This window comes from Sebastes fasciatus, chromosome 2, assembly GCF_043250625.1.
Source record: "Sebastes fasciatus isolate fSebFas1 chromosome 2, fSebFas1.pri, whole genome shotgun sequence".
NCBI classification, from domain to species: Eukaryota; Metazoa; Chordata; class Actinopteri; order Perciformes; family Sebastidae; genus Sebastes; species Sebastes fasciatus.
The window spans coordinates 5,344,908-5,356,524 of record NC_133796.1 but is presented as its reverse complement, the minus strand read 5'-3'; the positions used below and the strand labels follow the sequence as shown (position 1 = coordinate 5,356,524).

The window sequence follows — 11,617 nt, the reverse complement described above, 5'->3', positions numbered from 1 at the left end:
TCTATCAGCCTGTAGACTGCTTTTAATGTAAAGATCCCCGGGCCCGTTTTTCCTGGAAAAATCCAATGTATGTGACGTCATGCGCACTCTTGAATGCCTTTACTCTCTTCAGCTCCGCTACAGGGCTAAAGCTTGGTTTATGCTCGCCGTAGTGAAGCCGGCGCGAGGTACGTGCGCCAGAAAATTACGTCATCACGGCTTTTGCGTGGTGCGCGAAGGCTCAGAAAGTTGACGCCGGTGCTCTTGGAATGAGTGGCGACCCGAGGGGAAGCACCGAGAGACAGAAAGTAATTTAGACTTGGAGGTAAGCGACAGTAATAATTACAGTACACAAATGCACATTTTGGCGGTACGTACGTCGGTGTTTATTGTTTACTACTGTTGCCAGGCAGCCTACTTTCATTTCCGGTAACGCTTATTCGCAGAATATTTTGTTTGTATGCCTCCTAGCATTTGGAGCATACTGCTCTGAGCATAAACGCCTCTGTGCATGCTTGTAGTGCACGCGCCATCGACGGAGGCCCGCGCCACGGTGTCTCACACAAGTATCTTCTCATTTCTTCCCAGTAATCGGGGAGTTTTTCCTGGCCACAGCGCGCTTGGTGGATCATGTTGGGTCTCTAAACTATGGTGTACGGTCTAAGACCTGCTCTATATATAAAGCGTCTTGAGATAACTTCTGTTGTGATTTGACACTATACAAAAATAAATTGAATTGAATTGAATTGAATTGAGTATAAACAAAGTTTAACAGTGTGCAACCATAGCTAACGTTCAGTTAGAAATGGAGTCCTTCTCCGTGCTTTGTTGACATAGCCGGGCCGGCCACGTGTGCCTTTTAGTGTGCATGCACGTGCATGAACGTGCATTACACAAAAGGGTCCCACTTTGGAGGTTTGAAAATACTGTCATCCTTCGTGCGGAAGCAATAGAAATGCTCCCAATCTCGACCCTTGCCCTTTACTCAGTGTTTCCTCTGTATCCACTTACTTCAGTATTTTATATTTCCCCATGAAGTTCATACAAGTTTCATATCTTTAGCAATAGTGTCACCTCAGTATAACACATATTGCTTTAAATGATTCAGGATGCAAACAAACTGTGTGTGTGGGTGTGTGTGTGTGTAGTAATAGAGGGTTAGCACAGCCAGGTGACAGGGCCTGTAATTACAGCCAATGAGACCAGACAGCCTGTCTTCTGCCTGCAAAAGAAAGACAGAAAGACAGGATAGAAGAGAAGACACACACACACACCCCCACACCCCCCCACACACACACACACACACACACACACACACACACAGTTTGTGCATCTGTAAGAAGAAAGTAAACTGAAACACTCAAATCGATGAATGGAAGGTTTCTGCTTGTTGTCGTTGCCGTCACCTGGTTTAACGTGGAGGCTAGCACAGCCCTGTAATCACAGGTTGCATTGTATTAATAATTATATTAAAATTGTTAATTATATTGATAAAAAAACATATTACGCAGTCATGTTGTCAACTTCTGTAAGGAAGAATTTGACAGATGAATTAATGATAGGATTGATCAACACTACAGTTGTGTGTGAGGAGACTTTATAGAGAACCAGAGCAGAGGGTCTGGTCCAGAAGTAACAAAAACTCACAAAAAAATCACATTGACATTTGAGGGCAGCTTCAACCCCCGTGCGCTTCGTTTTTTATTCAAAGAAAATTACCTTTTTCCCTTCATGATATCAATGTGCACGCAGCATCAGCCTCACGTATCCAGCCAGAAAGCAGACGATCCGCGAGACAAATAATCAAGTCACAACTAACGTTAGTCTAACGTAGTTTTAAAATGTTTTTCCGTATGTTTTCATGTATGAAAAGACCCCAAATGAACACTGTAAGCAGACTACTTGATCGACCATAAGCAAACTATTTATCGTTTGTATAGGAATGATTAGTGTCCCGAACTTTTTGATCACTATATACTGTCTATATTGAAAATGAGAACAGAAGCAGCAGGTTAAATCACTGTTCATTTAACGTGAATAGAAGTTGGTTTATTTTATTTTTTTTGTTAAATATTGCACTGCGTGTATCTTGAGAACTGAAGCAGCGGGTCCTGAAGCTGCACTTTTTATTATTTTCAAATTTCAATAAAAGCTGTATGTATTTGTCATTTATTTGTTTATATCCATAATGAATTTTTCCTTGATTCCCTTACAAGAAAAACTTTGAGGAATCCTGACCTGCACTGTCCAGTATCCAGATACTTATTTCATAGTCACACCGATTGATTTTTATTTTTATTGATTTGACCGAAAGCTACTGTATCGATTTCAAGTCATTGAATCGTATCGTACCGTATTGGACCGTTTTATCGTACCGTTTTATCGTACCGTATCGTATCGTATCGTATCGCACTGTATCGTATCGTATCGTGCCGTATCGCACTGTATCGTACCGTATGGTATTGTATCGTACCGTATCGTATCGTATCGTATCATATCGTACCGCATTGTATCGTATCGTACTGTATCGTACTGTATCGTACCGTACTGAATCGTACCGTACCGTATCGTATCGTACCGTATCGTACCGTACCGTATCGCACTGTATCGTACCATATTGTACCGTATCGTATCGTACCGTACCGTATCGTACCGTACCGTATCGCACTGTATCGTACCGTATCGTACCGTACCGTATCGCACTGTATCGTACCGTATCGTACCGTACCGTACCGTATCGTACCGTACCGTATCGCACTGTATCGTACCGTATCGTACCGTACCGTACCGTATCATATCGTATTGTACCGTACCGTGTCGCACTGTATCGTATCGTATTGTACTGTATCGTACCGTACCGTATCGCACTGTATCGTACCATATTGTACCGTATCGTATCGTACCGTACCGTATCGTATCGTACCGTATCGTACCGTACCGTATCGCACTGTATCGTACCATATTGTACCGTATCGTATCGTACCGTACCGTATCGTACCGTACCGTATCGCACTGTATCGTACCGTATCGTACCGTACCGTATCGCACTGTATCGTACCGTATCGTACCGTACCGTACCGTATCATATCGTATCGTACCGTACCGTGTCGCACTGTATCGTATCGTATTGTACTGTATCGTATCGTATCGCACTGTATCGTACCGTATCGTATCGTATTGTATCGTACCATATTGTATTGTATCGTATCGTACCGTACCATATCGTACCGTATCGTATCTTATCTTATCGTATCGTACCATATTGTATCGTATCGTACTGTATCGTATCATATTGTATCATATCGTATCGTGTTGCATCATGTCGCTTTAGATGAGCCAAATATCATGTTTGAATCGTATTGGAACCATGGAAAGTGATACGTATTGTATCGTTGTAAAAACATATCGTTACACCCCCAAGGGAGGAGAGAGGGGACATGACATCACAACACCGGTCCTTGGCTGGAATCAAACCATGGACATTGTGGTTGTATAACAACAGCTATATTAGTGTGTGTGTGTGTGTGTGTGTGTGTGTGTGTGTGTGTGTGTGTGTGTGTGTGTGTGTGTGTGTGTGTGTGTGTGTGTGTGTGTGTGTGTCAGATACATTACAGGATCCTGTCATGAAAACAGAGCAAAGCTGCCAGAAAAGCAATTGTATTTGTTGTCTCATCTGCCCATCAGACTGTTCGGTCCTCTCTGCTCTGACGGCACTAAAAGGGACAATTATTTTATAGCCTGCTCTCCCTCCTTCATTCTGTCTCAGTGTGTCTGTGCAGAAACCCCAGCAGACCATCCCCTCCTTCTGTCAAGAAACAACAGCCTCACAAAAATGGGATTCTCACACCTCTGTGTATTGTCTCGACTCATTATTCGCCTAAAGCCGTGTTTATAAAGATGATTTATGATCATATTTGCTGGCGGCGTGTTAGAATAGATCATGTCAAAGCTTATGAACTGACTATGGAACAGTTCCAGCTCTACATCCCATGCACATGTACAAACTTTATGTTTTGTTTTTTCTTTATTTGCCATGTGTGAAGATGTCTTACTCGTAAAGTAATAAAAGGTGACATAAGTCAGCCTCTGGAGTCTCTTGGCAGCAGCGGTTTACTGCGACGGAGGGCGTTTTCTACACATAAAACCAGCACAGTTCTACAGGCCTGAAGACACGCGGCTCGGTTCTGTTCCATAATCGACTGGAAACAGATCATTTCATTACTCATTCATGGATCTAATCTGCTCACCATCAGCTTTGTTGTAAACAAGCAATCATTAGCATTAAACCTGATTCTAGTTTTGGTCATATTCATATGCATTATGATAATGTTTTACTCAAATCTAAAGATATATCTCTAGACACAGCTTTACATCTGAGCCTGTAGGGGCAGCAACATAAGCAATCAGACAACAAGATGAGTTTAGCCAACAGTATCTTATGAACTCTCTGACATCCCGAAAGATTACGTTTTTATTTTGTGTGATTATGTTGTATATATTCTTTTGTTGGGACAAGATCATTCTGATTAATCGATTAATAGAATAGATAGAAATTTTTGTATCCGTTCAAAATGTAACATTTTTACATTTACATTTTTAAACTTTTTTATTTATTATAGTTTTTCTTTTCATTTTTTTCTTTTATAATTTTATTTATTTGTATTTTTCTATTTTATTATTATTTTTATTATATTATTATTATTATTACTACCATTTTTTCTCCTCCCTTGTTTTTGAATAAATTGTTTTTATTATTATCGGTTAGTATATGTACATATTTTTTTGTATTTGTTATGGTTTAGCTCATTGTAATCATTTTTCTTAACGAAATAAAAAGTGAGATTTAAAAAAAAAGAGAATATCCTGCCAGAGAATTGTATCATTTTCACCCTTTTGAAAATGGCCATGACAGTTTTTCCTCGCCAAATATTGGCGCAAATTCTGCACGTTTTGTAGCCTCCTTCCCGACAAGCTAGTATGACATGGTTGGCTTCACTCCAGCTTTTAAAAACTGAGCCGCTACAACCTGAAAATCGCAAGTTGTATTAATACGTTAAATAAATTAGTGGCGTTAACGGGAAGCCCTATTGGGAGCGCAATTTTCAGGAGACAAGGTTGCTCTCCAAGGTCGAGAAGGAACGGTCACATTCAACATGAAAAAAAAAGACAGCCAATGATGATGAAAATAAGAGGTTGAAAGAAACTCAATGTCTCTCAGTTAGCAAACAGACGATGGTAATGACCTGCGTGTGTGTGTGTGTGTTTCAGGATCATTTATTGGCCTTGTTCACATGTAGTCGAGCTTAAATTGGTTTATTACAAAAGAGACACCGATTCAGTGCCATAAAACTGAACAGAGAGGCAGAGAGGGAGCCCGTCATCACGGCCACAGTCGATACGGAGAAATAGAAGAAATCTAACAAGCAACGATTCAATTATTGTTCACAACACAAGGAGTCATTCTCACATCGGTTGTATTCTGTAGTGATACATAAAGCCTGCACACACACACATACAGTACATGCATACGAGGAGATGCAGTGGTAGCTGTGGAATAATTATAGAGGGATCAATGTAATGTTCTGCCTTCCTGCTGTCAGCCATTACTGGCCTAATAAAGACATTGAGAAAATTAACATAATGAACTAAGCTCCAGGCTTTGTACACACACACTTCAAATAGAGGAAACAACCACCTCCACATACATTGAACACCACACACACACACACACTCAACGCATTACAGTGTGCGTGTCATGCTTAGCCAACAGTTTTCTGAATTATCTTATACTGCGCTCATGGGATCGAACTAAACATTAACACACACCACCATCGTAGTTCACGGCGAACAGCTTGAGTGTGTGGGCACGTTGTGTGTGTTTGCTGTTATCCCAGGGGCACCATAGTGACTACTTGTACAAGTTGGTTCGTCTAAACTGCCAATACACAACTATCTGTTTTATGCAAAGTAAGCACACACACAACGAGCCAAAGTTGTGTCTTATGATTTCAGTCATTCTGACTCTAGTCTACACAAGGGTAAAACATTCATTATACACACACACACACACGGAGAGTAATGAATATGATCTCAGAGGGAGATGCGAGCTGTTCCCCCCATGCTGTGTGTGGGGAGTCAGGCTGAGGTTCAATCTCATTACTGCGTCTACTCTGCGCAGCACACACCCCGGTCTGCACTGCCAAACACACCACGAGAGAGTGTGTGTGTGAGTGAGTTTAGCACTCTTTCTCACTCCCGACTCCTTTGTCTCTGATTTTTTTAACTCTCTGGCGTCCTTACCCTCTCATGCTACAGTAATCATTCTGCCTATTATTAGACCGTGGAGGTCATACAGTATGTTCTCATTTACCTTCAACCATCTCTCTAATCAGTTACTAAGCCTGCATTATTTCTGTTAACGTTAAATCAAATGACAGTGATGTGTTGCAGATAGTGCTGAAATCACGAAACACTGTAGCTCATATTCATCCTGAAACTCCGCTCTCATCAACCTTGTTTCCAGAAGCAGGCAGCTGTTTTCAGAGCATTAGCATCTGGCTAAAGAGATAGGTATTTCCCTCAGGAGCTGCTGGAGACCATTGACTGTATATAAGAAGTGGACATATGGTGCCTTCAAATGGGGCCGTGTTTACGAGAAGAGTCCGTATGAACGCCGCCCTCATGTCGTATTCACGACCTCGTAAGTGGAAGGTTTGTGAAAGCTCAGAGTTCACGAGTTGTGACGTGTTTGTTGACGTCAGAAATTGCGGAGCCATGGAAGTTACATTTTTATTCGACTACCGGCCAGTAAAACGTGCGCCTTCAATGTGCCGTACAAAAGTAAACCTTAATTATTTCTATTCTATTGTCATATTCTACTGAAATGGCCTGTTGAACAATAAAATATTATAAATATAACACGCGTTTTCAGTCCAAAATTGCAGCAGCGGCTGTTGTCAATAAAACACCGGCGTTTCATCGCTTTGCTTCTATACTCTTTTGAACCGCTCAACCAAACAACTTCACACTTGACACTGAGCTTCCTTAGCGAGCTGTACCCAGCATGCTGTTCGGCGGTGTAACAGTTAATATTGCAGCGAGCGATGGAGAGCGAGCTGTACCCAGCATGCCGTTCGGCGGTGTAACAGTTAATATTGTGGCGAGCGATGGAGAGCGAGCTGTACCCAGCATGCCGTTCGGCGGTGTAACAGTTAATATTGCGGCGAGCGATGGAGAGCGAGCTGTACCCAGCATGCCGTTCGGCGGTGTAACAGTTAATAGGGGTCCCCTCTCATTACACTACACAGTGTGTACATAACACACTACTGTTAAATATGTCCTGTAGATCTCAAGAACTCCCACTCAACACTACACTTCCTCGGGTCCTCGGCAACACACTCGCCAAGTGTGAAGTCGATCGTTTCAACGGTTGAGGAGAAAATCAAAGGACGGACAGACGGACAGAGACTCCGTTCATTTCGTTAGATTCATCTAACAAGAGTTTCTCCTCCCGATCCACGTTTTCATGTTCAATGAACACACTGGAAATATCCAGACAATACGTGTCTGAATTGCAATTAAGATTTGATTAACCTAAGCATGAGCATCACCAACATCACCATGGCAACTTCATCAACTTCCTGCTGGTCCGTGAGAAATCACTCGCCCAGCCTATTTAGGAAAAGTGTACGTTTTTAGAGAAACCTTGAGGAGAACTGTGACGTTAGCGAGGCAGCGCTGGAAAGTTCTTCAAAATAAAAGCGTCATTATGAACACATCCAGGACGGAGAATAAAGACAGAGACTCTCCTTTCTTTATATGTACAGTTGACATTTATAGAGCTAATACAAAACCACTGTGGTACAGATCATTTATAAAAACTAAACCATAACAACGACAACATAAATAGTTCAGAATCCTGATCAGTAAAAATATCTTGGTCCCGTTCCAGCGTCAGAGCGGAGGCCGAGGCCGACGGTGACGGCGGATGGTGGCGGAAGATAAATGAATGTTTTATTGCTTTCACTGTTGCGTGTATCCACTGCTGGACTGGAGCTCTTTCACCGGCGGGAGGTTTAGTCCAGCCATGTACAAATAAATTAACGGTCCAACACCCAGCGTGTCCAGAACTCCCCTACTGTTGAATACAGGGGCCGTCTGAAAGGAGCCTGCAGGAGTTTTACTGGTCTGGGTCTCACTGAGTGGTTCATTATCCCATGATGTCTAAATACTGCTACGGTCCTGAGGGAATTACTGGACATAAATACTTGGGATTTGTGGGATTTTCCACCAGGAACATGACTGAATACTCAGCATAAACACTGCATCCAGATCTTTCCTGCAACAACAAACTGAGGACAGAACAACACAACTTTGTATTTCTACCCTTTGCTGTCTGGAAAGGTTTGGTTCCACCAGTGTGTGTGTGTACTATAGTACATAATACTATAGTAGTCTATACTGTTGAAAAGCTTTCACTAGTAAAGGACTACTAGGCTGCGGTCGAAAAGTCAAACAAAATGACGTCCTAATGTCTTTGTCCGAACCACTTTTCCTTGACCTCGTTGGAAAACGTCATGAGGTCAAGGAAGGATGTGAAGGAGAATTCAGAAGGATTTAGCCGGCATTGCCAACATGTACCAGGATGCATTGCGCGCATTACTCTGGCTTCAATAAATCCGGCTGAATATCTATAGTCAGACAAAACACTGTAAAATGTATCCTCGTCTATAATATCTCTCTGCACTCATATTTCGGGAAGCCATTTTCATTGTTTACAATACAAGCAAAGAGAACACGAAGTTCTGTTTTTGAGCAGCAGCTAGAGCACGCTCCCTGGTTACCCAAAGGCAGACACTAGAAATCTGTAGTTCTCACTACCACCAACTACATCGCTGTCCCGTCGAATGACGGTGCTGGATGCAGGAAGAACTACAGATTTTCCATCCATCCATGATCTGAAACCGCTTCTGTGCTGTCTCCACGGCTTCGTCTCAGCTGTGTCTCACGTAACCGCAACCTGGACTGAAGCCTTTATTTACGCTTCAAGTCTATTTTTCTTCCAACAATACGTGGGTAAACGCGAGGTTGACGCCCCAAAAAAGACCCTGAATCTGTTTATCCACGTTTTGCAATCGGTGGAGCAGAGTGTGGATCTTAATCCAATCGCAATCAACCATTGTGTAGCCTAATTCTAATGAAATCAAAGTGATCTGACATCCAGCACGCTACAGTTTCAGTTACGATGCCGGACGCATCGTTTGGTGCGCCGCGACTGACTCGAGGTCTGCTTGGAGAGGCCGGACGGTGAGTTTTACAGCATCCCTTGCCCGGACCTCACCACTACCCGGGGTCGTGGAGTTCTCGCTGCACAGAGTGCCCTCTCTCCCCATTTCGTATACCGTTCTTATGATGTGTGACTTCTTCCCATCAGCATTCATAACCAGACAACCATACAAGTTCTTCATAGATCTAGCCTCGTAATGTTGCTCTCAAAGTGCTCCAGATTGATGCATTTAACTTTATTACGTGGAGGAGGACGCCCACCACAGTCTCTCTAGATCCGATAGCAAGCACTGTATTACGTCATCCAAAGCTGACTCCCCCTCAAAACTCATTCCGGTGCCGCTGCTGTAACTCTGTCCAGCTTGCAGCTATAATGAGGCTAAACGTGGTGCAGTGTGCTCCCAGCAGTGGTTGTGATCTTTAGATTCGTGGGAAAAGAGACTTTGAATCTTCGATATTTGGGAGAAATTCCCTAAAATGACTGCTACTCCCTTTGTGATATCAACACTATCACGAAAGGCCTTTTTCCTCACAGCTGACGGCTGTATGTACTGGTGATGTGGATGTGGGTTTGAGGCTTGTTTGACCACAGTAGCACAGTTCAGATGGGACAGGTGGTGTAACGCTTGTGATGATATGAGGTAAGAATGAGCGTCGGCCTCGGCTGGAGTGGTTTTTGGTGGAAGCTGAAGAAAGATCCTTTTCATTCAGCGTCCCACTGTCCGGACATCCCGTTAATGTCAGTCACATGCCTCCCTGCTGGGTTTGATCTCGTAGCTGTGTGTGTGTCTATATAGTGTGAGTGTGTCTTAGTGTGTATGGGAATGTGTGAGTGTTCTGTGTAAGGGTTAGTGTTTGTCATATTGCTGCTGGGTGGAAACTCTGTCACATCACCTCGTTCAGATGAACAATTGTGTGGTTTCTCTCTTTGTTTGACTTGGCGTGCTTTGTTTTTAAGGTTAATTTGATTATTGATCATTAACATCTGCATCCCAACAGAGACATTAAAGTGATATTGACCTTTTGATTTGACTCTGAGTAAAATACCCATAATGTTAGAGTGTTTTCACATCTAGTCCTTTTTAAACCAACCAAACTCAGTCCTCTTAAAGTGGACCAACAGAAAAGGGACTCAGTTCTGTTTCTGGTCCACTTCAGCCCTGACGGGGCCTCAGTCCTCTTTCTGTTCACACTGTAGTTTCACTGGAGCTCAGATCCACATAGTCCTAATGAAATAAATTAATTAAGCCCATAAACATATATGGAAAATGCAGAGCTTTCGTCAAGTTGCTGCCACCGGTGTTTTACGGTGTTTTACGGTGTTTTACGGTGTTTTACGGTGTTTTAGGATGTCCAGCCTGTGCAATCAATGCAATTATTAATGTCTTTTGTCTTCCATTATTACAATCATAATGAGCATTTGGGGGCAGGACCGATACAGACAGAAAGACACGTTTCTCTGTCCTCAAGTGGTGGTCGTAAAATGTACATAATGTCTCTAAAACTGTAAAAACATCTCCTTTAAACTACTGTTTTTATTCAAGTTTCTCGCCAAAATCCAAACACATTTTCTTTTGTCCCCGGGACGCCGGGACGCCATTAATCTCGTACTGTAGAAAAACGAATACCATCACGTCTTCAGAATTTTTGCATCGACTTGGTACCGAAGTTATCGGTTCTCGTGACATCCTTAAAGCGAAACCTGGAGCGCTTTGTGTTCACAATGTACAGGTTGAGCGTACTGCAACGCAGACATGAAGCGAACCGTACTCAGACCACCATACTGACTAATCGCTCTGAGTTCGTCTGGAGGGCTGAAAGGGACTAAGTGTGAAAACACCCTTAGAGAGGTCTTTTGAGAACTTGCTGGTTGAGCAGAAGACGGCTGCTTCCTGTTGCACAACTGTCACCATATCTGGAGAGACAAAGTTTCCCCCGGGAGCATCAGTATTTAACTTTATTATGTGTCTGCTGATGTCTGTAAAAGTATATCCTGTATCACTATATGTATATGTGTGTGTGTTTGTGTGTGTGTCATGGGATCTGGAGCTGCAGTTCTTCCTCCTCCTCGTCCAGGTCGCTGGTCTGACCGTCTGCTGGGTTTTCTGGGCTGAACCGAGCCGAACGTATTTTCCCAAACAGACTAGGACTCTGCTGCTGCCGCCGCAGTCTAACAGAGAGAGAGAGAGAGAGAGAGAGAGAGAGAAACACAATTACACAAACAGCCAGAGAAAGGAAAGCCAGATAAATCAGTTCTGGAGGAACATACTTGGTGATGTAATGAATTCATCCAACAGCAAAGATTCAATGTATCACAGAATCTCACAGTTGACCTGTGACTTAGTTATAACAT

General features: G+C 42.8%; 1 protein-coding gene across 3 annotated transcripts in view; it reads right to left on the bottom strand.

Moving 5' to 3' along the window:
- Nucleotides 1-5,436: 5,436 nt before the first annotated feature.
- ccdc102a (coiled-coil domain containing 102A) overlaps nt 5,437-11,617 on the bottom strand; it is a 70,514-nt gene continuing 64,333 nt past the window's right edge. For all 3 annotated transcript variants that reach the window (XM_074659543.1, XM_074659563.1, XM_074659553.1), the window contains exon 10: nt 5,437-11,434. In XM_074659543.1, the coding sequence (XP_074515644.1) occupies nt 11,299-11,434 (136 nt within the window). In that variant the 3' untranslated portion in view covers nt 5,437-11,298. The remainder of the gene's footprint in view (nt 11,435-11,617) is intronic.